Below are 23,809 nucleotides of genomic sequence, written 5' to 3' on the forward strand. Positions count from 1 at the left end.
GTGTAGAAGTAATTGCTGTTTCACAATGAGAGAGTGTCTGTGCTAGACTTTATCTCCAGTCTCATTTAGTTTAACTGCAAAACCAACCATAAATTTTTTTTTCATCTGCATTTCCTGAGCTGCATGCTGAAAGAAGATAGTGGCAAAGCCAAAGCACACAGTAGAATTCCTTCTGCTGTGAATTCATGTGCATTTTGAGCTGTAGAAAATGCTCAATTTTGTGTACAATTTACTTTGTTTTCATGTGAGTAAATTATTTGCTTTTTCCTAGTGACTGAAAGTATTAGATTGGCGTGAATTCAGTAATGCCAATTCTTAACAACTGCTACAGAATCAAATTGCTCCAAAGAGAGGCATCTCCTTCAAGCTAATATTTTAATTTTGCGACTTCTTTCTTCTATCCTCAGGTGACCATTTTTGTACCCCCGTGTTTATTTGTTTTGTTGTTTTTGTTTTTCCCTGTAGTCTGCCTAGTGATGTTATGAAAGCCATATTTGCAGTTGGAGCCAAGTCTGATGATGGCTGGGAATTCCTCCTGAAGATGTACTTCTCTTCAGTTTCTGAAGCAGAGAAAAGCAAAATGATTGAAGCCTTGGCCAGCACAGAAGATGCCAGAAAGCTGATCTGGTATGAAGAGCCAAAAAGTTGTATGCTGTGTAAATTACAAGTGATAAAATCTTTTTGGAAAAGTGCATTTCCTTTTTTCTATTATTGAAAAAAATTGTGATTGCTAAAGAAAATCCATCCAGATGTTTTGCACAGGATTCCATACACACAAATAACCAGATATTTTTCACTTAAAAATAACTTATGTAACAGAGCAGCACAAAAAACCAAATTCTGAATATGCATAAAGAGAAAAGACTTGAACTTACAGGCTTTGCACTACTGGTAACACAAAATTTCAGGCTTTGCAATGCAGGTAGCAAAATTTCAGGCTTTTCTATAGAACCTTAAAGGATTGATCTATCTTTATAATCAAAATAATAACTAGTTGAAGTATATTTTTTGTTTGGGTTTTTTTCCTGTGCTTTTTTCCATTTCTTTCTTTGGGTGGAAATTTGACTTTACATTACGTTCCTTTCTATAGAGTAAATCTTAATACTGCATGGAGAACATAAATGTGTCCTACTAATTTAGTCTTCAGCTTCCCTCTCTTACATCTTCAATGTACTGTTTTTCTTTTACAAGTTATTAGAATTTACTTCATCTTTTCCAATACCAGTGAAAATTCAGGTATATGCATTAGAGCTAAGGTCATTCTGACTTCTGGAAATTAAAGGTAAGTAAATACAGTTGTAATAAAATGTAACATTGATTTCTTCCAGGTGGCAGAATTTGCTTGCTTGATTTATTATATAATCTTTTCCATTTACTTGAGAACTTCCAGGAAACCCATGTGAACATATAAATGATGTTTTCTTCCTGTCTCTGTGCATATGCTTTGTCTCTAGGCTAATGCAGAACAGTCTTGAAGGAGAAATCATCAGGTCACAGGAACTTTCACATATCATAGCAACCATTAGCCAGAATTTGCCTGGATATTTACTAGCCTGGGACTTCGTCAAAGAAAACTGGGAAAAGCTTACACGAAAGTAAGGCTTTTGATGCAGCTGAAACTTTTAAACCCACAGTGGCAAAAGCACCTGTTTCTTTGTTTCAAACAAGACAATAAATATGAGCGTTCGTATAAGAAGATTTGTATTAAAATTCTAGATCATGTTTTAAAATTAGAGTTTAGAAATGTAACTTGCTACATAAAATTTGAACTCTCAACAGTTGTTCTAGAGCTTTACAGTTAATCTTAATTTCTCTTAAAAGGTTGCTGTCTCTAAGATGATTGGTTCAGTTGAAAGATATTTGTGGGAATCAAATGGATTTCAAAAGGACATCCAGGGAAATAATTCAGCATTTATATTTTCTGAATTGTCACAGCACTCCCAAAACCAAGTAATATAAATATCCCACTTGCTTCAGAAATATGTTGTCTTTCACTGTCCTTGAAGGGTGCCCAGCAGGAAAGCTGGCTACCCAAGTCTTCAAAAAGCCAGCAGTACTAGAAACCTCTGTTTCTAAATCTCAGCTTTGATTTTAAAGTTTCATGCTGCTTGAAAAGTTTCTCCTCTATGAAAACTTCTGCTCTAGCAAGCTCTTTATAACCAGTATTACAGAATTACCTCACTTGAAAGAAAACCTAGTTGCAAGTTCAATTCTGGTGGAGCTTTAGAACACATATGTACCACAAATACAGATTTTTATATTCACTGTGTGGTATCCTCAGTACTTTACTATTTGATCTGTGATAGAAGTTTGAAAATTCTCCATGGCTTTTGCTCTGATGTTACGTTTTAGAGAGAATAGGGAGCTAGAGGCTTGGATTTCTAAGAACATATATTTGTTCTGAAAAATAGGATATGTAATTGTAATGTAAGGTATTGCATTTACATGCTTTTAATATTTTCAAACTCCTAAACAAAAAAGTAGAAATAGTAGAAAAGAATGCATATGTATACCAAAACTGCATCTTAAAGTGTCTCCTAGCTGAAAATGTTTGTTTGTCTTACAGGTTTCACCTAGGCTCATATACTATCCAGAATATTATTACCTGGTCAACTTCTCAGTTTGCAACAAAGGCTCATCTGCTTGAGGTTGGTGGCATAGTCTACCAGAAAGGGGTATTTTCTAGTGTCACTGCTGTTTTCATTTAGTTGAAGGATGAGGAAAAAACATGTTCACATGTTATTTATATCCTTGACATCCTGTTGAGAGTATGTATATCAGTTGCTTTCCCTATTTCACACATGGTAAATATATGCATAGACACTGGGACATTATATACCGAGACTGTGACAGAGTTGCATTACAGAGTTGAACACAGTTATTGGTTTATGCTATTGTATTTTCCTGTACACTGGAACACACTGTCTCACAAAGTAATGACTTGATCTATATGTAATTTTGGTCTAGATTTTGTAAACAAGATATACTTTCTGTGTCTCTGAAATGTGATACTGTGCCATAAAAATTACTTTTTGCTGTTTTTTCCTGTCATCAATCCCAAAGAGTTACTGTGGAAGTTGAATATCAGTTAAGAGTTGTTTAATAGCTTTCAGAAAGCTCTGTTGTCTTCCCTAAAGGCCTTGATCAAGAATGGTTTACAGTTTAGTCTAATGTTTTCATTCAGATAATTTGGTAGAGATTGGTGTTAATGGCTTGATCTATAATATTTTAAGTGTTAGCATTGACAGTTACAATGATGATTGGGTGTGGGGGTGTTCCAGAATGCTGAAGAGTGTTGCTCGCAGCAACCAGTTCCTTGTCACAGAATATCACTCCTGTTCTCGAACTCTGCATACTCTCTGTTGGCTTTGTGGTGTGGTAAATGAATGTCGGTTTGTTGGTGAAATAACGTATTGAAACCAAATGAGTTATTGCTGCTGTATCTGTGAAAAATGCTTTCCTTGCATTTTGGGAACTCCTTTAAGAGGTTTTCTTACTGCATAGATACAAACAATTCTCAAAGATAGATTTCCTGCAACATGTATATAGCCTTTGCTGCTGAACCTATTTGGCTGATGTTAATTTTAATTAAGATTTTCTTTTTCTTTCTTTATTCTTGCTATGCAGGTCAAGTCATTTTTTGAGTCAAAATCAGAAGAGAGTTCTCAACTACATTGTGTAAAGGAGGCAATTGACACAATTCAGCTCAATATCCAGTGGATGGAGAGAAACTTGGCAAAGCTACAAGATTTGCTGTAGTGCATATAATACTGTGCTGTGTCAGCCATTTAGGAGCTCTGTGAGCAGTTATTGTGTTTCATTTGCAAAAGCCAGGGTGAAACCAGGCATCACTGCAACATTGCACTATTAAGGAATCTAGATAGCTCAGGGCATGTCTCAGATAAATTTTTATTTTCCTTGAAGCATTTTGAGCAATATGTGAGTATTTACCCTGAAATTGTTTTCATCTATAGACCAAACATCTGCACAAATGATTAAATATAATTTTATATGTGAAACTCATGCCCTTTCCTTTGGAGTTGTGTTAAGTTTCTTGGCAGAGGGTTAATATTGAGAGTCAGATAAGAAGGAGTTACCGTGAACTGTTAGTTCTTTGCAGACTGCTCATTGAGCAGATTTTTTCTGAATGCAAAACTGTATGTGGTTTCCACACTTGTAGATACAGAAGCTGTGTGAAACAGAATTCTATTTCAGATATGTAAGTAGTAGTGAATGTTATAAAGTTCAAGAGGCGAAATAAATACAATTCCAATTCAATTTAAGTTTGGATGTTTTTATTTTCGTGGTGCTCTTTAGGAATTACACATTAGAAAAAACCCTTATGCTAATAGTATGCCATTTGGTATATAAAAGTGGCTGCATGGTAATATGGAAAAGAAGAAACACAGCAAAACCAAGCATTTTAGAGATGGGTTATCAGAAACAGTGGTGTGACTTTGGAACTTGTACTCCAAATTTATCAGATAGTTTTGAGAATCTCATCATTAATTATTGAACTTCACCTGATTTTGCGGTATTGGTCTCTGACCAGCTGCACGATTTGTATTTTTTCAGCTTAGCCCTAATGTGCAGCACTATAAAGATGCAATACCTGCAGTGAAATCTGTGTCTTTCAGAAGTGGTGAAAAAAGCCATTTTGGAATTACTATATATATATATATATATATATATATATATATATGCACACAATACATGCAAGAGTAAACATGCTTTTTAATCTTTTCATTTCACTACCAGTGTATCCAGTGTATCTTATGTGGATTCATGCAAGCAGATTTAGAACTGTTAAATTATGGAATGAGAATTGCAATTAAGTATATTATTGGAGTTTTTATACTGTCATGTGTTATTACTTTGATTTCTCTTGTATTTTAAATCTTTCAGATTCTACAGAAATACTATTTCCATCTCTGAATATTTGTGTATGTATGTGTGTGTATGTATATATACATTATGTATATATACATATATAAATATGCCATCTTTTTCTTCGTAGTCACTTCTTAAATTAAATTAGAAGTCAATTGTAAACTTCCATTTTTCTATCTCTGCTGTCCCCTCACATGTATTTTATTTCATTCCTGGCCACAGTATTGAGTCTTAAAAAAATTTAAAATCAAAACTGTGGAAGGGGACCCCATCTTCCTCGTGATTTCTGCTCTGGAATTTTGAAAATTGTTGCTATTCTATTAAAACGCTTTAGTGACAGCTATGAAGCAATAATATGGAGCTGAGTTTTAGACAAGAAAGTGTACCAAGAAAATCTGGAAAGTTGGGGAGGCTTTTTTCATTTTACTATTTGTTGCATATGCATATTTTTGTTATGTTTGTTGTAGAGGTTTTAAAATTGTTTTTCTTTTAGGGAGTCTCCGGCCCTGTTAATAAGTTGTACTGGAGTCAATTCTTCCTTCCATAAGAAATGCTTAAATATAATTCTCCTTTTTTGAGTGTACTGGGAACTCATGAAGACTGAAATGTCTAAGACTCAGTGCTAGGCAGACTGCCTTTGCTGGCAGAGCTCATGTTGGACATGGGCTTAGGGCAGGGTGAAGGTCAGGAAAAGGATGAGGTGTCAGTGCAAGACAGAGAGCAGCCCTCCACTGTTAGGAGGGCTGTGAAAAAGCCTCCAAGGGAAGGTGAGGACTGCCACTTCACCCCGAGAGCAAGAGAGAGTTGGATGTCCTATTAGCTGGATTCTGGTTAGAGCCTAGTGTGAGTATGGCTAGTTAAGCTTAGCAGGACAAAAACTTGAACTGTTCAAGCTAATCCAGGTAATGCAGGATTATGGAATTCTTAGTATAACTAAGTAGTACGTAGCAAGTGAGACTACCACATGTAGGACACCAAGTATTAGGGGCTGTACAAAATGCAGACTAATAGGCTGAGGTGTAGTAAGCAAATGTTTCTTTAGATGCCTTAGGAATTCACTTAATGAGCCAGCATTAAGCTGGCAGTGCTAGAGGGATGACTACAGAATTTAAAGATATTGCAGGACTTCTGGAAAAGGATGCATCATTGGGGCAGAGTTGATTTGGGAGTGAAGGGCCATGTGACATACCAAGAGGTTTGTCATGCAGCAAACATGCAGCCAGAGGGATGTGGCTCCCATGTTACCTTCAGTGTCTTTGGTGCTATTGGCACAATTGTCCAGCAGCATTCTTTCATAGGTGGTGCATCTCCTCAGCTCAGAGGCTGTGTAAGGACAGAGTGGCCATGCAGGGCTTGATCCTGCACTTGATACTGTCTTTTACCTCTCCTCAGCTCCAGATCTCCAAGTCCATTGCCAAACTTCAGTGGTGGCAGAAGGAGAAGGCTGCTCACATCAGCACCTGCAGCTGCAGAAAGTATTCCAGAGAGCAGAAGGTAGAGCCTGAGGGTACTGCTGGTGTGGGCACTTCTCTCCCATCACAGCAGCAGCAGGTATTTAACTTGCCATTTCTTTCCGCTCAGCATCTTCAGCCTCTCTCCTACAATTTTCATCCAGCTCAGAGAACAAGTCCTGAGGGATGTGCTGCTTATCCTACTTGGTCCTGAGGGTGAACTGTACCCACTGGAATGGAGTGTCTGGGGATAGAAGACAAAGGTCCATCCTGTTACTGTGGCTATCGTGCTCACATTCAAAATGGGCATCAGATGCGCACCAGTTCAGCCATTATTATTTCACTAGGCCCTTACCCCTAGGTCTGTGCACGCTTGCCCAGAGCCATGGAGGAGAAACATCTATGTTTCATTATTTAATTTTCACTGTATCCCTTAATGGTGCAGTCCTGTCCGTTTTCAAAGTCCATTTTGCTTCAGCTTTTGAACAAGTGCTGGCAGCAAGTGTTCCTGAAATTACAAAATCTCTTTTCAAATTTCAGCTTTGGCTGAACAACTCATATTTGTTCACGACTCATTTAAAAAAAAAACAAACAACCACCTCAGGTTTTGTTTAAATCTTCATAGCACATGGTGACAAGATCAAATCAGCCCCATGATAATGAACTCAAGAACAAAAAATGAAAATCACAGACCACAAAAATCACAAAATGAAAGATCACATAAATCAAAAAATGTCTGCAGCCATCACATCATTCTCCTGACCTCTCCAAGTTAGGAGCAGCCTCTGTGAGAAGTCCAACTATGAATTATCCAGCCCTGTGGTGAAGGCTCACACCAGAGCTTCTGGGGAGGCTTTCCCCCTTGGTTTAAAAGCTGTAATATTTTTTAAAGCCTGTGGAAATAACTGTGTTTATTCGTGTAGTATCACAGCACATCTTGCTGCATGTGCTGTTAACAATGTGCAGCAGGCATAGGGACTTCGTGCAGTGGACAAACCCACAACAGTGGTGGCACTTTTGCCAGGATGTCAGCAGACTCTCCATTCCGACTTCTCATACTGAGTATTGACAGCATTTCTCATCATTTCCTGGTTAGTTGCTGCCTCTTCATCTGTATAGCAGTGGGAAGGTGCAAGCTGGGGCTGGGTGTGTACAGCTCTCTTATGCCCTCCCAGGCGTCATCCACTCCCGCGTCCATGCAAGTCCATAACTGTCACACCTCGGCATGGCTTCTCCTCCAGGCACAGTTCTGAAAACTCAGGCATGTAGTTTTTCCCCTACCCATATGAAACACCCTATAGTATCACCTATATTGTATGCAGTGGGAATCTGAAAGTATTTATTACAGAGGGAGAGGCTGAGACTTTCAGACCAAAAAGAAATTTTGTGTCCTCTTCCTAAGGGGGGAAAAAAAGGAGGGGGGGGGGGGGGAGGGAGAATTTCCAAACTGGGGGAACTATCAAAACAAATCAAAAACCTGCAGTGCTGACCACAGCAACTTTCAGTGTGCAAAGGTGACACGTTCAGGCCTCCTTAGATCACACTTGGCCATGGGATGTGGCCATCAACAACAAAGACCCTTAAAAACCTGCATAGGTGAAACCTGTGAAATTGTGCCACATGAGGTTCAGGCTTCCCTTGGTGCAAACACGCTCTCCAGGGAAAACCTTTATCCTCTTTTTTTATTCTCCTTTTGTATTTTTTTGTCTTTTTTTCTCCTTTTTTTTCCTTCTCTTTTTTCTCTCTTTTCTCTTTCTCCTTTTTCTTCTTTTCCTCTATTTTTTCCTCTTTTTCTCCTTTTCTTTTTGCAAAAGCCAAAGGCCTAGAGCTCATGCCCACTTCACCTGAAATACCACTGCTGGCACAGCATGAAGAGTATTTCTGCCTTAAAAGCCAAAGAACTACAGCAACAAACTGAAGTAAATATTTTTATTTCTTTTTTTCCCCGTAACCAGGGCAGGGGAAGGGGATTACCAGATTTACTGAGTTCAAAGAAACAAAAACCCAGCCTCATCTCACACTCAAGTCAAACTGCAGCCCGAAGGTGGGCAGCTTGGAGCCTAAGGCATGCTAGGGAGGGTTGATTTGCTGCAGTTCAGGCTGCAGTGGACTGTAACTCTCTCCTTCTGGGGCAGTGCCTGCTGATTCAAAGGTAGCCTTAGTGCCAAAGGCCCAATCTGTCCTGCCCACACTCCTTCTCCACATTTGCTCAATGGCTGATGGTGACTTAGTTGCTATAGAAATATGGCAGATTTTCACAGATAGCCATGTGTGCAGTCCCATTCATTCTGCTGTGGGAGCCAAGACCTGCCTGAGCTGGGATTTGCAAAATGCAGCTGTGGGCAGGCAGGTCAGGCCCAAAGGAAAAGGGTCCCTCCAAAGGGCTGGAGCTCCCCACGTAGAGAGGATGGCAAGTGCAGTGTAATAAGGGAATGTAGGTCCTCGGGGCTTCCAGGTCTTGGGGACAGCAGCTGGACATGCAGTGTCTTAGGCTGCTGACATCTGATCCTTCTGTGTGTGTGCTGTACAGCACACCAGGGAACTTGAAACTGGACTCTGGATATCTGGGCAGGAACCTTCCATCTCATTGGTCCTCCCTGAAATTCATCAAAGGAGAGCTGAGAAAACTGGAATTTGGTAATTGAAGGGAGGAACTTGATGGCAGTAACTGAAATGGCAGTTCAATACACAGCCTCTGCTGTACCTCTCGAAATAGGGGTAAGGTGTTCAGCAGTCCAATGGAAACAACTAAATAAACAGGCTCAACTCTGGCTTCTTGAAGGACAATGACCTTTAATTAGAATTCTTCATAGTTAGTTTCTAAACAACACCAAAATAGCTTAGGCCTTGAGACTTTTTTTTTTTCTTGAGGCCTCGAGTTACATTTGTTTAGTTGATTTTTCTGTCTCAAGCAAAGCAAATGAAAACAATTTCACAAACTGTTTCTACAAATCAGAATGTGTGTTGCTTTTAATTGTTGCTGCAAATTCTGTAGGATTTTTGGATGCCAAATAAAATCTTGTATCATTGTCATAGTACTGGCAGAAGTTGCCTGCCCAGAGGAGCTGTGGATGCCCCATTCCTGTTACCATTTGAGGCCAGCTTGGATGGGACTCTGAGCAGCCTGGTGTAGTGGAAAGCATCCATGTGCATGGCTGTGGTTGGAAACTAGTCGATCCTTAAGGTACTTTCCAATCCAGACCCTTCTGGGGCTCTATGGCTCTACGTTGCCCTTCCCCCCTGCCTCCAGAGGCCAGCACCATGCCCAGAACATAGAACCAGTCCCTCTGTGACATCAGCTCTGGGGTCAAGGGCACTGTGGCACTGCAAATTCTGTGGGCACTAGGTTGGCAGCTGCACTGGAGGTGACAAGCCCTCTCTCCTTGCAGCTGACTTGTGTCTCTGACCACAATGATTTTGCTGAGCATCCTCATCCTACTGGCTCTGTGCGGGCCTGCACATGGCATCTGTGGGTAAGTAGCCCCAGGCTAGACCTGAGGGGACCCAGGCAAAGGCTTAGGGTGTTCCCTGAGGATGCCTGCTTGCTACCTGTGGCCATGCCAGTTTCCAAAACCCTGGGCACAAGCCTCAGTTTATCACCAGCACCCAGGCTGTGGGCACCACTTGTCCACAGGGCTCAAGCAGAAACGAGCCAACATATGCATGCCCCAGGCAGTTCCCTGGCCCTGCTGGCTTTGCAACCAAGGCCTTGTGGAAGCCTTCTCACAGGACAGTAATGACTTTCTGCTTACAGACAGACCTGTGGGCTCCGGCCCATGGGTACTACCGTCGGCTCAACACGCGTTGTGGGCGGCACAGATGTCATGCCAGGGACTGGGGCCTGGGCAGGAATTGCCAGCGTCCGTTGCTACTGGAACCCACCAGTATCTGTGCATGTCTGTGGAGGCACCCTCGTCAGCTCACAGTGGCTCCTCACAGCTGCCCACTGCTTTATCAACATCACCAAGTAAGGAGGATGAGGGTGCAGGGATATCCCCACACCAGTCCATGCTATTCCCATCCCATTTCCTTGCAGTGTGCCTAGTGCCAGGAGGCCAGGGCCCAGGCCCAGCTGCAGGGCCCAGCTGAGAGACTGCTCAGGCAGAAGAGTGGGCTCATGCCACTGCTCCCTAGCAGCCTCCAGCTTATCTTGAGTCTGCTTTCGCCCTCTGTAGTCCTGTTTTCCTCTCTGCCTCAGGAAGCAGAAGGCAGGGAAGTGCTGGGCTGTCACAGCACATGATACTACTCCCCCTCACCCCTCTCTCCATTTGCCTTCCAGTCCCCTCAGCGAGTGGGCCATTGTGCTTGGGGCCACCTCACTGGGCCAGTCAGGCCCTGATGTGGAAGTGCGCCGGATTAAGCGGCTGATCCTTCACGAAAAATATACTCCTAATCTTGAGCATCACGATGTTGCCATGGTGGAATTGGACCGGCCAGTCCGGTGCAGGTCCTCCATTCAGACCGCCTGCCTGCCTGGTCCTTCGGTGAAAGTGTCAGAGCTGAAAAATTGCTATGTTGCTGGCTGGGGTGACAGAATTGTAAAAGGTGAGTTCCCATAAAGGACCTGTGCCCGGAGGGCAAGGCTGGCACACCAGGGAGGGATGGCTGGGGCTTCCTGACAGCAGACTGGCCAAAATGAGAGTTGGGCTGTGGGACATATGCCTCTGGAGGGATGGGCCTGACCTGCTGCCAACGCCAGACAGCAGTGACACAGCACTGCAACAGCTCTCTAGAGGCAGAGCCAAGCCCTAGGGAAGGACTTTAACGCACAGGCCAGGAGAATGGGCAAGGAGCTGCTGGGAACTCATTCCTTTCTCTGCTCACAGCATCAGGTAGAGATGTCCTGCAGCAGGCCAAGGTCCAAGTCGTGGATAACCAGCTCTGCAACAGTAGTGAGTGGCTGCAAGGCTACATCTACGACTTCAACGTGTGTGCTGGGCAGGGCGGTGTTGGCACCTGCCAGGTAGGAGCGTGCTATGAGTCCCCCAGCAGCGTGGGTAGCCTCATCACACCACCCAAGCACAGCCCAGTGCCTGCTTTGCCTGGCCAGTTGCTCTCCCAACCCCAGCTCTGCACCACTGCTGGAGCTTCCACTCCCTTTCCCACCCATGGGTCCTTGCTCATTGAGGTCCAGATGCCAACCCTGAAGCATCCAAGCACAGGGGAGACAGAGAGCCCCCCTTTACAGGCCCCCATCCTACTCCCAAGGGTGTCAAGGTTCTGCAGGTCCCAGCACTCGAGTAGAGCCTTGCTCTGCCAGGAATCCACTTCTAGCAGGGGCTGGCAGAGTAAAGGAGCCAACTCTAACTGCTTACAGAGGCACCCAAAAGCACCTTAATCCTCTCTGCTTTTCTTCAGGGTGACAGTGGGGGACCTCTTGTCTGCCAAGATAAGCGTGCTGGCTTCTTCTGGCAAATTGGTGTGACCAGCTGGGGAGTAGGCTGTGCCAGACCTAAACGGCCTGCAGTCTCCAGTTCCACTCAATACTACTACAACTGGATCTGGAGCACAATGGGAAGGAAGCCAGCACCAGCAACTATGCCACCACCACCACCAGCGCCAACCTACACGGCAGCCCCCCCGCCAACAATAACTCCGAGACCAGTGCAACCCTGTCCATTTCCACGTGAAAAGCTGCTGCAATTCTTTAATCTGCTGAAGGATATCTTGCGGTACCTAAAGGAAAAACTGTTCTGAACTGCAGAATGGATCACCTGCAGTTCAGTCTATAGTGACCCTTTCCTTCAGAGTTATATTAATTTGAATTTCATTAAACTGAATTAAATTTTAAATTGTAAGAAAAAAAAATAGACCTGTATTTTCTGCTCTGAGAATACTCTCCATCCAAATTTAATAAAATCCTACTGGCTTGATCACTGCCCAAGCAGCCCTTAACTCAGGGAACTCTTCATCCTCATCTAGGAAGAATTTGGCTTCACACTCCCTTACCTGTACACACTCCCTTACCTGCCTTCCCTACAGATATTAATATATATACAGTGAAAAAGTAACATCTGGTGCCTTAAGTCTGCAACAAAAACAAGTGCCTTTGTCTACGTGGACTTCAGCAAAGCCTCTGACACCATCTCCCACAGCATTTTCCTGGAAAAGGTGGCAGCCCACAACTTGGACAGGAGCACTCTTTGCTGGGTTCAGAACTGGCTGGATGGCTAGGCCCAGAGAGTGGAGGTGAATGGTGCTGCATCCAGATGGGGGCTGATCACTAGTGGAGCCCCCCAGGGATCAGTTCTGGGGCCAGTCCTGCTGAATACCTTCAATAATAGTCTGGATGAGGGGATTGAGTCCCCCATTAGCAAATTTGAAATGACACCAAATTAGGTGCAATTATTGACCTCTTAGAGGGTAGGAGAGTTCTGCAGAGGGACCTGCATAGGCTGGATAGATGGGTCAAATCCTACAATATGAGGTTGAACAAGTCCAAGTCCCAGGTCCTAGACTTGAGTCACAGCAAGCCCCTGCAGCACCTCAGGCTGGGGCAGAGTGGCTGGACAGTGCCCAGGCAGAAAGGGACCTGGGGGTGCTGGTCAACAGGTGATTGTACATGAGCCAGCAGTGTGCCCAGGGGGCCAAGAAGGCCAATGGCATCCTGGCCTGGATCAGGAATAGTGTGGCCAGCAGGAGCAGGGTCATCCTTCCCCTGTACTCAGCACTGGTGAGGCCACGCCTTGAGTGCTGTGTCATACTGGGCCCCTCAGTTTGGGAAGGACGTTGAGATGCTCACACATGTCCAGAGGAGCTGGTGAATGGTCTGAGGCACAGGTCCTATGAGGAGCAGCTGAGGGAGCTGGGGTTGTTTAGACTGGACAAGGCTCAGGGGTGACCTGGTCAACCTCTGTAATTCCCTGAAAGGAGGGTACAGCCACGTGGGGGTCGGTCTCTTCTCCCAGCAACTAGCAACCGAAGAGAACAAAGTCTTAAGCTGTACCAGGGAGGTTTAGGCTGGACATTAGGAAAAATTCCTCAGAGAAAAGGTGATTTTGGGCATCGGAATAGGCTTCCCAGGGAGATGGTAGAGTCACTGTCCCTGGAGGTGTTTAAGGAAAGACTGGACGTAACTCTTAGTGCTGTGGTCTGGTTGACAAGGTGGTGTTTGGTCACAGGTTGGACTCAATGATCTCAGAGTTTTTTTGCAACCAAAATGATTCTGTGATTCTGTGATTGGCGTTTAAGGCAATTGTGCTCTTTAAATCTCCTACAATATTTTATACAGCTCTGGTCAGCAAGGGTGCACAGGTTCTCAGAGCCCCTGAGAGCTGTCAGCAGGGAGCAAAACCTGCATCTAGACTTCACTAGAGACCACCTGCACAGGTGATGCTTGACCAGCATACCCAGCTGATGTGCACATTGCCTGATACTGGATTTTTGTCCACGGTGTTTACTTTGTAAGAAGAGAACCTCCCCCTTTAAAAACTGCATTCAATTAATGACATTTTCTGATTCAAGAGTGAACTTGAAACAAAAAAAGACAAAAAAAGGAAAAATGCTGTCGCCAGCCCTGAGATTTAATTAAAAATCCAGAATCTCAAAGATATTGAACCACTTAATTCCCAATATCTTTTATCACAGAGAGGTGATAAACACCTACATGTTTTCAGCTGCCAGAGACCATCTTCCCAGGCTCTCAGAAAAGTCACAGCCTGTCAAGCATATCTGTAAGATCTGGAGGGCCGAGTCTCATCAGAGTGGTAGTGACAAGTGACACCGGCAACTATTTACAGACACGAACGGAACGGGACCACACCTGAACAGCGTCGTGAGCTGTTTATTTAAGAAGCATCAGTCTCATTACATGGCTATGGCAATGGATCGGTGCGAGCAGCTCGCTATCCAGACAGAAGGCCAAGGAAACTTAATGTTACAACATATTATAAGATAGTTTCAGACCTAGTTTCAGCCAATTACATAAGGCAAAAGCATATTGACAGTCGTTCTATCCAACTACATGAAGCACACGTAGCTTTGGTTAAAACAATAGCAGCTTTTCTCTCATACAATGGTTCGTTTATAAAAGACAAAGCACAGAGCCCTATTCATATTTAACCTTCTAACTATTTACTAAAATATACCTTTTTGCAACTTAGAAAGCCAAACTACATAGGTTTATTGTTCTATTTCTCATGTCTTCGCTACTGCTGATATTTCTTTTCTGCTGCTTAAGCATTTCACTATCCTTACTGTCTCTGCGGCCTTTGTTTTTCCCAGTTTTCCTAAAATCCTCTAATCCCATGGATTCCCACAAGAAGGGCATTAGGACTTGAGGAGTGAGAGAGGGCACCCTTCTCCAAGGGTTTGGGCATTTCTTCATCTCCTCCTTTGCACAGCAAGGGACCAAGGTTTCTCCGTTTTTTTGCAGTGTGTGAGATTCTTTGGTAGTGCCAGTGATGGGGAGCAGCTTCTCAGGACTCCCTGAATTGCCATGGAGAACAGACAGAGGCATGGGGACAAAGTGGAGCTGCCCCATTTGCCATGATAAGCAAGAGGGTGTCACTTATGTGATACCCTGTGGCCATGAGTTCTGCATGGGCCGCATCCTGCGTTGGGCAGAGAAGAAACCAGAGTGCCCACTCTGCAGAAGATTGATGGAGTCTGTCAGGTTTTCTCTGCAGGAACAAAAATACCTAGAGTGTGTCATCACACCCCAGGGAGAATCACCAGAGACCAGCAGCCAGGCTGGATGCAGGGCTGGATCCAGACAGAAGGAGCTCTTGGCGTCTTGGATGGAAACAGGTGTCAGTGCCTTGCAGTTGTTCCTCAATCTTCTTTGCAAGGGACACTCTCCCCAGCTAAGCAAGAGCCTGCAGCATCCTCATGGTGGCTGGCAGTGAGAGCAGTCCTGTATGCCCTATGCCTCTGTGGTCCAGATGGGTGTAGTAGAGCATCTTGTCCCAGAAAACCTTATCTGCTGCTTTCAGCTGGTGGAATAACAGAGTACCTTGTCCCAGAACTTACCTGTTTTGTGCTAGTTGGTGAAAAAATGCAAACATGATAAGCTGTCTTGTAGTGAGTTATTTTTGCACCATGAGAGTAATTGATGATAACAAACATCTTGCTCTGGAAGTGACATCTGGAAAGATAAATTGGAATTTCTGACTGATAGACACCTCACCTTACAAACTATAAAAGCTACACCAAATTTTCACAAAGCGGGAAATCTTCTGCACATTCCCTGGAAATGTGTGGGATTTTCCCCCAAAGCAGGGACAGCTGATATGTCATTACTCCTCTGAGGTGAGTGAAAGGATTTAGTGTACACTATCACAATTTCAGTGGTAAATTACATCTGACTCCTAATTGATACTATTTCTTTTGCTAGCTTTAATATGGGTACACTAATATTGTGTACTGTTTTATGTAATCTACCAGATGAGCTTTCTGGTTTATACCATGTAGTAAATAACTCAGATTAAGGCCTTGTTTTGGTTATCTGTTCAATAAATAGCTCATTTTATAAATGGACCTGATCTGCCATGCTTAGAGTTTGCAGGACAGAGTGGTTTTAGGTGTGGGTGACCTAAATTAAGCTGTTGCCAAAAATCTGAGCTTAAGGCAGGGCTTGCCTGAAGCTCCCACTTGATCCGTGACCATGGGGAGGTCATGGTCCAAATGCTGCAGCCTCTCCTGGAGGAATACACAGAACAGCTGGTTGATGCCACTGTCAATTTCCATTGTGGGCCAATGCAGTGAGGAGGCCCAGAGGCTGCTGCACTCCCATGCTGCTGGGAAGGAGGACAACAGCCCTGAGGCCAGTTCCTGCTCCACCAGCTCCCAGGGAGTGACTCCCAGCTGGCATCCAAGCCCTGCCAGCAGCCCTGCAGGCTCTGACATGGAGGACCAACCCAGCACATCAGAAGCTGCCCTCTGTGCCCTCCGCATGCTCCAGCCATCTGTGCAGACTGGTACAGAGCAGGTGCAGCCCCAGAAACAGCAGGGGGAGGTGGTGGTGATGAGTTTCTCTACCCAGGGTATTGCCTAATGTAAAAAAAGAAAAGTCTTGCAACAGTCTTAAAATAGTCAAAAAATCCCAACTCTTCATTGGAAGCTTCCAGGCGCCCCCACGGTTATGGGCACACCTGGCACCGGATTTCTACAATTTTTGTAAGTTTAACAAATTAGCATATCTAACAAATATTGTCCAATTAGAAAAGCAGTTGTTTAGGTAATTTCCCCCTGGGTTCTGCCCCATTGGAGTTGTTCCAGGGGCTTCCTTGTTATGTCTTCCAAGTGCTAGTAGAAAACACAGTGTCCTTTCTAGCCTAAAAAACAAGGCTAAACGGTGTTTCAGGAATGTGTTAGGAAGTTAGCTCACCGTTCTGAAAGGCAGGGGAAGGGTAGGAAAAGTACAACTATATATTAGCAGTCTAAAAATCTACAAATACATTAAAAACATATAGAAAGCAAAAATGTCTAGGCACCAAGGGCATTAGCCACTGTCCCACTGTTCCTTGTCAGGGCTAGGAACACTCTCACAGGGGGCCCTGGCATCCCCAAAAGAGGATGGCTGCTGGCCCCAGGATTCTACCCAGAAAGCAACCCAATTTGCTGGCAGAACTAGCAGGGCTTCAGCACATCTTTAGACTGGAGAAAGGAAATACATTATTTCACTCACACAGTCTCTGGCTGCTGCCTTCTCCCCTTTCTGCTGCCTTTCCTCTTTCCTTTGTGCCCCACTGTGGCTGGCACGAGGTTACCTGTTAGGGAGGCAGGCTACTGAGGAAGTTGCAGCTGCATGAGAGCTGCAGGCTGAGCTCTGGATGGGAGCCCGAGGCAAGAGGCCATGGGCTGCCAACCCTTGGCACAGGAAGGGGCACAGGGACCTGTGGCATCAGTCTGGGCACTGGACACTGAGACACAGCAGGAGCTGAGACCCCCAGACTTTGGTGCTGCTAGGGTCTGAATGCCCAGGGGTTCCTTTGTTCAGGGCCCCTTCTCAGAGCCACCAGCTGGAGCTGTTGTCATTTAGTTACTGCACCACAATTAAGCTAACTGAAGGACTTGGATGTTTGAGACTCTGCTATGGGAAACCTGGGGTTGAGTTGGTAAGGAATCCTGGTCTGAATGGAAGTGTGAGGGGTGTAGCTGTGAAGGGGCTTCAGTTCCAGCTTAGGTGATGCAAATGTGACTGCCAGAGTGGCTCCTGGATGGTCAGACAGGGAAGCTTCCTTAACAGCAGGATTCAGGGCTGGATCCAGGTGAGAGCAGGATGTGAAAGGCCCTGTTGGTCTTTGCAGCCAGCTGGATAGCAGCCTTATGGGGAGAGCAGCAGGAAGGGCGGCATGGCCTGGCTGGAAGGTCCTTACCTTACCTTACCTGGCTGGAAGGGCCTTACCACTGCCAGCCGGGAGTCCATGTACAAATCACACACGGGACAGGAGTGCTGAGGAACGCCTCTCACACTGTTTGTTTTCCAGCGTCAGTCTCATTACATGGTTATGGCAAGAGAAAGACGCCAGCAGCTCACATCCGAGGCAGCAGACCAAGAACTTAATGTTACAACTTACTTTACAGGTTTTTTGGCCAATCACACAAAACAAAAACATATTGACAGTAGTTCCATCCAACCACTATAAGCACACATCCCTTTGGTTAAAACAATGCTTGCTTATTTCAAATAGGATACCTGCTTGTAAGCCTTAAGATACAATGCACAGAGCCCCATTATTAAGCTTAGAACTTCCTAATATGATGGAGAAGGAAGACTTGCTCACCATATGATGATCGACAAGTCTCGTCTTTATTCCCGAATCACCGATTATTATACACCTTTTAATTAGCTCATGCATAGTGCAAAATCCCAGCTCACCATTGGCTAACTAGCTATCAGCTAACTACATGCTGTTTTTAGTATAACTATTCCACTTTCCCAGGCTATGCCGGTCCACCACCTGTGCTTGTGCATTACTTCATCCGTGGGCCAAGGACACAGTTTAATTGGGATAGCAACTCCCTCATTTTCTGTCTTGGTCAAATTAATCTCACTGTGAGCTTTAGCTCGGAGCTAGCTTGTTACAAAGCTCTCAACATTTCCCCTGTTTTCTTTTTGGGCCAGAAGTGTTGTTTTCTAAGCCCTTTCTATCATCTGACTCACTATTCTTTGTATGCAATTAAGCAAGCATGCTAATACAAGCATTAGCAATACTATCACACAATATCTCTATAGCATATTGATACAGAATGATCTGATAAATTCATACAACACATACCCTCAAATTCCTCACAACCATGGCCTTGAGCTAATAATAAGAAATCGATTGCTGCTCTATTCTGCAATACTGCGTGATTTACACTTTGCACATCTTGAGACAGCATGTCCAATACCTGGGAGGTGGCGTTCTGTTCGTCTTTGGTCCAGCAGCCTAATTGCTTGGCCAAATTCATGGCCTTATTAGCTGCCCCTCCAGGTAAAAGTGTGGCTACTACTACCTGTTTCAGCTCGCTCCAGAATGTGGGTTGCCCTATTTGGCAGTCCCTCTGGAGCGAAGAGAACAGGACTTAAGCTGCTTGATGCAGTCGTTTAGTGCCTCTTCAACCCCACAGTCTTTTTTAATCGGTCCAACAATGGATGTCTGTGTGAGGGGCACAAGCTTTCGACAGCACGAAGCTATTATGTGAGTACGTACTTGCTTTTCTACTCGCTCACACAAGGTCTTAAGTTGCCAAGTAACATATGCCAAGATAATTTGCTCCGGAGCTTCATACAAGTCTAACGATCCTCTCAAATCAAGCCCTGTAAAATCCCTTAGTGCTCGCTGCCACGAGTTCTGCAAGTTCCAGGAGAATCGGCAGCTTGGGCACCAGTTTTGCCGAACGGTCGATTGCTCCAACCAAAACACCTTATTACAGCCTCCACAGTCTAGCGCGATCCATGCAGCGCATTTATTGTCCCCACAGTCCAGGCATGGCTGTGATTGAGGAGCTTTTACTTCTACCGTAAGGTCCTGACACCACTCGATCCAATCGTCAGGAAGATGAACGCAGGCACGTCGCGCGTCGTTAGAGTAGGGCTGGAGGTGTTGCAAATATCAGCGTCAGTTTGTTGTGCACCCTCTCTTTGTCCTCCGGTGACAAGGCCGCAACGGTCCTCAACATCTGGTACAGCTCGAGTCCACTTTGCGGGGATCCACAAGGGTCCTGTTGGAGAGGAAACACAAAGATATCCCCTCCCCCAGTATAGTACCCTGGCAGCTACTCCTGCTACATAAAGGGAGTCAGTCACAATATTTAAAGGACCTTTTAAATTCATCATTGCTCATACTACAGCTAAAAGTTCCAATGTCTGTAGACTATCTTTGGCATCTGCATTTAACAAATGTTGTCGCCACTGTCCTTGCTGTTTCCATGTCACAACTGCTCTCTTGGACTTTTTACCAGTGTCCGTAAAGGCCGTGATAGCCCCCCTTAATGGTGACAGACTCCGAATGGGCTTTGTTATCCAGTCCCATTCTGTCATCCACTGGAGGGGACTAGGATGCAGTTTCCCAGTCTCCACGACAGCTCCAGCTCCTAAAAGGGCTTCCTGGAGCTCCCCAGAGTTCACTAAATACCAGTCAAGTGTGTCCTTTTTAATGGGCAATCGTATTGTGGAAGGCTCCGCTCCTGTAACTTGGATTGCCCTAAAACGTCCTTTCTTTATGAGGGATGCAATCATTTCAATTTTCATTCTCAAAGTTCTCTGTTGCTGTAGAGGTGGAGAGAGCCACTCCAATACCCTGAGCTCCCCCGTTTTCTTTTCAAGCTGAGACAGGGCACCTGTTAAAACACAAACAAATCCCACATCCCTGCAGGACTGAAGAATCTTCTCAAAATCCTGGAGGTGAAAAATGGGTCCTGGTTTCATCTTGCAATGTTACATAAAGAAATGTTAAGATAAGAGTAATGATAAGAGTAATTAGGAATTAATTTAGACAATACACACAATTAACAACACATATAAGATCAGAAAATTACTAAACACTACAACACTGAACTCTTATCCCAGAGTCTGCGACAGCTGATAAACCTTAAAATGACAGAGAATTGGAAAAATCATGTCAGGACTCATGTTTCTCCAAATTACCTCTGAAAATGGCTCAGCCGTCATAGATGGTCAAATTGCCAAGTCAAAAGGACTTGAATACATTTTGATGCAGAAAACATCTGGGTTGATTATCAGTCACTCCACCCAAATAGAGTTAGAACTTGGCCAGAGCCCAAACTCTAATTGGTGAGTGTCACTTAACATACCTTTTAAACAGGACTTTTAAAAACAATCCTTATAAACAAGAAACTTTAGGGTTACAAACCAATTAAACTATCAAACAATTGAATCCTTCTGAAGTTTCTGTCAAGACAGAGATTTTCCAAACACAGCAAACTTCTTGAATTCTCTGCTGGAGTATTCCTGTAATAATAATTTAAAAAACTACAAAACTGGCAATTTGGATAAAAACCCTCAGAAACATCTAAATAGTTAGGAAATAAAAAGACAGGATCCTGAAGAGACACGTGTTGTGCAGGTGATCACACAAAAAAAAATAGAAAAACACATGAAAAGAAAACACATGAAAGCTAGCTGCAAATACTACAACAATACCTTAATAATAATTCTTATCACAAAAATCAAAGAATTCACATAATGTAATCAATTTATCAACAGCAAGTGTTCAAGGAAGTTAAAACAACCCCTTTTCTAAGCATTCATGTAATATTAACAACAATCACTATCTATCAGCATTACTTACAAAACTGGAAATAACAAAGATTATAAACTTAATATAAATAATTCTTAAAACTTTGAATCTTGGATAGATATTTTAAAACAAAACTGAGAAAGATGACAGATAATCTTAAACACAAATAATTTCACTTAAAATAAGGACAGTACAAAAACAATTAGCACATTTACATCCATTTATCTAATGCCATCTCTTAATGAATAGAAGAGAGCAAAGACTATAAAGCCCATAGTATACATTAATATTACAGTTTAAATCTTCTCATATGTAGTCCAAATAGAAACTAGGAAGTTTACTTAGACTCTGTCCCCCTAAAAGGTTGTTCCTGCCTCAGGTAAGGGAAAGGTAATAAAGTCATCAAACTTAAAGCCATCAAACCCAAATACTCAATCACTTTTAGAAAAGCAAACACATTTACAAAAAAAAAAACTGGTAAACTAATTGTAAAGTCTGTGGAACAGTTGGGTGAAATGCCTTGTATAACATCTGCTGTATGATGCACTGTGTGAATTTTCAGAAGTTTTCTATCCTGATCTTGAAGGAAATTCCTGACCTGTTTTTTCTCCGACACTTGTTTGAATTGTTGCGATGGGCTGGTTGCCGGGCAGCTGTGACAGGGCGGTGCTTTGAGGAATGTCTGCTCGCGCCCGTCTCCGCCTGCTCCGGCAGCCTCAGTCTGCGCTATCCCGGGGGTGCGGAAAGGAACGCCCTCGCCCGGACCCGCGCAGCCCCGATCTCCTTTGGGCTCTGCTCTGCCTGGATCTCCGCTCGGGCTGGTTCCCCCTGGCTCTGCGCCAACACCCGCAGCCAGCGGGAGCATGTCCCACACCGCTGGTGCTTTTGTGCGCTTGCAAAAAGTGAAAAAGCCCTCCCAGCTCCAGCTTTCGGGTTTTGCGTTACTGGTACGCGTCCGCCGCCGCTAGCACCTATTCGGCTGCCGCGTCTCGCTTTGGCTGGCTTGGCCCTGGCCGGCACCCCCCTCGCGATCTGTGCGCTTTCCCCACGGACAGCTGCCGTGCGAGTTTTTGTCACCGTGCGCGTCACTGGACCCGCGGTGCGCGTGCCCGCCGCCGGCACCGAGCACGCCGCCGCCGCAGCGCTGGCACCGCCGCCACCATACGCGTTTCCCTCATGGTCCCGAACTTACGCCACTCTGTTAACTTATGTAGTGCACAAGGATCTTGAGAAACTCCTTGTGCACACCCGTAAGCTAACAACTGTGGGAGCTCTTTCTGCAAGTCTATGTCCTTAATCTGCTGCTTTTTTAAAAAGCAAATAAATAAATCATATGCTGCTTGCCTTTCCATTTCTAATCAGCGCTGTTGCAAGGCTCCAGACTTCGGCAGCACGTAGGCTGAGACTGTCTATACAGCTCTCAGGGCCGCGACCCCACAGTGGTCGTTTGCCGTCCCCCCCCTTGCTTCAGAGAGACCCACTCCTACTTCCCCATCCGTGGCAGCCGTGTCCGTCCGTAGTCGTCGACGTCGGGGTCAGCCATTTGATGGAGAAGGAAGACTTACTCACCATATGATGATCGACAAGTCTCGTCTTTATTCCCGAATCACCGATTATTATACACCTTTTAATTAGCTCATGCATAGTGCAAAACCCCAGCTCACCATTGGCTAACTAGCTTTTAGTATAACTATTCCACTTTCCCAGACTATTTGCTCCACCACCTGTGTCTGTGCATTACTTCATCCGTGGGCCAAGGACACAGTTTAATTGGGATAGCAACTCCCTTCATTATGTATCTTGGTCAAATTAATCTCACTGTGAGCTTTAGCTGGGAGCTAGCTTGTTACAAAGCTCTCAACACTAATATCCCTCTAGATATACTTTTCTGTATCTCAGGGAGTTATTCTAGACAAGCATTAATACACAGCCCACTGTTCCATTTGTCCTTACTTTTCCACTTCTTATATAATTTTTCTGCTGACCAATCCTATGGCTGCTGCTTAGCTCTAATCACAGTTCTACTGTCTCTGAGGCCTGCCTTTTGCAGCTTTCCCCAAACCCTCTGATTTTAAGGATTCCCACAATTCCCCTCTTGGTTCAACTAAAAAGAAACCTTCACAACCATGTTGTTTATTAACTACCTTGCGTTTCGTAGCTTTACTATAATTACTTTCTTAAAGCATCTTTTTTGCTCACATTAAGCATTGCTGTATTACAACACAGCAGTTTTAATGCTGTGAAAGTCCAGTCAGTTCAACGGGCATAAGTCATGTCTGATAACAATTACAAGTCATTGTTCAAAAAAGTCTTGCCTGTTCCAATATTTTAATTCAAAACCTTCCTCCACGTCTATACCTTCATCCACCATCTCTGTAAGATTTCAAGAACTCTCTGTGAATCCATTTCCTACCTCTTTTCTCTTGTATGATAAAAACTTCTTTGATAGTTTTGTCCATCATTTGTCGCACATACTGAAGTAAGCAAGGTATCACTATTAGTATCACCACTAAAACACCCAACACCTATAGACCTATTTTATAAAGTTCCCTTTGCCAAGGTGCAAAGCTCCATTCTTGGAACAAATAATCTAACCAGGACCCACCATATTCTTCAATTTGAGCTGTTCAAATCTTTCAGCTTTTGTATGTTTTTGCGGAGGGATTCAGAATGATCAGACGGGTTCATACAACACAATCCTTCAAATTCCTCACAACCATGTCCATGTGCCAGTAAAAGAGAATCAATTGCTGCTCTATTTTGAAGGGTAGTAGGTCTAAC

The 23,809-nt window shown here is 44.1% G+C and overlaps 2 protein-coding genes and 2 long non-coding RNA genes across 7 annotated transcripts in view; 2 read left to right on the plus strand and 2 right to left on the minus strand.

Annotated features, from left to right (window-relative positions):
* Positions 1-4,278, plus strand: part of LNPEP (leucyl and cystinyl aminopeptidase) — a 52,780-nt gene extending 48,502 nt beyond the window's left edge. For all 4 annotated transcript variants that reach the window (XM_064402950.1, XM_064402953.1, XM_064402952.1 and 1 more), the window contains 4 exons: positions 466-627; positions 1,455-1,595; positions 2,567-2,648; positions 3,628-4,278. In XM_064402950.1, coding sequence (XP_064259020.1) covers positions 466-627; positions 1,455-1,595; positions 2,567-2,648; positions 3,628-3,759 — 517 coding nt within the window. In that variant the 3' untranslated portion in view covers positions 3,760-4,278. The remainder of the gene's footprint in view (positions 1-465; positions 628-1,454; positions 1,596-2,566; positions 2,649-3,627) is intronic.
* Positions 3,941-7,689, minus strand: LOC135289397 (uncharacterized). The gene is made up of 2 exons (XR_010352152.1): positions 7,105-7,689; positions 3,941-6,849 (listed from the first exon to the last, which is right to left on the minus strand). It is a non-coding gene; the product is annotated as an uncharacterized LOC135289397 (long non-coding RNA).
* A 567-nt stretch (positions 7,690-8,256) lies between these two features.
* LOC135289395 (uncharacterized) lies at positions 8,257-10,140 on the minus strand. The gene is made up of 2 exons (XR_010352150.1): positions 9,431-10,140; positions 8,257-8,938 (listed from the first exon to the last, which is right to left on the minus strand). It is a non-coding gene; the product is annotated as an uncharacterized LOC135289395 (long non-coding RNA).
* On the plus strand, positions 9,632-12,214 carry LOC135289394 (acrosin-like). Its single transcript, XM_064402954.1, has 5 exons — positions 9,632-9,814; positions 10,096-10,308; positions 10,621-10,886; positions 11,168-11,304; positions 11,700-12,214. Exons 1-5 carry the CDS (start codon positions 9,753-9,755, stop codon positions 12,036-12,038), a joined length of 1,017 nt encoding a protein of 338 aa, XP_064259024.1. The 5' UTR covers positions 9,632-9,752; the 3' UTR covers positions 12,039-12,214.
* The last annotated feature ends 11,595 nt before the right edge of the window (positions 12,215-23,809 follow it).

The sequence above is a fragment of the Passer domesticus genome, chromosome Z, assembly GCF_036417665.1.
Source record: "Passer domesticus isolate bPasDom1 chromosome Z, bPasDom1.hap1, whole genome shotgun sequence".
NCBI classification, from domain to species: domain Eukaryota; kingdom Metazoa; phylum Chordata; class Aves; order Passeriformes; family Passeridae; genus Passer; species Passer domesticus.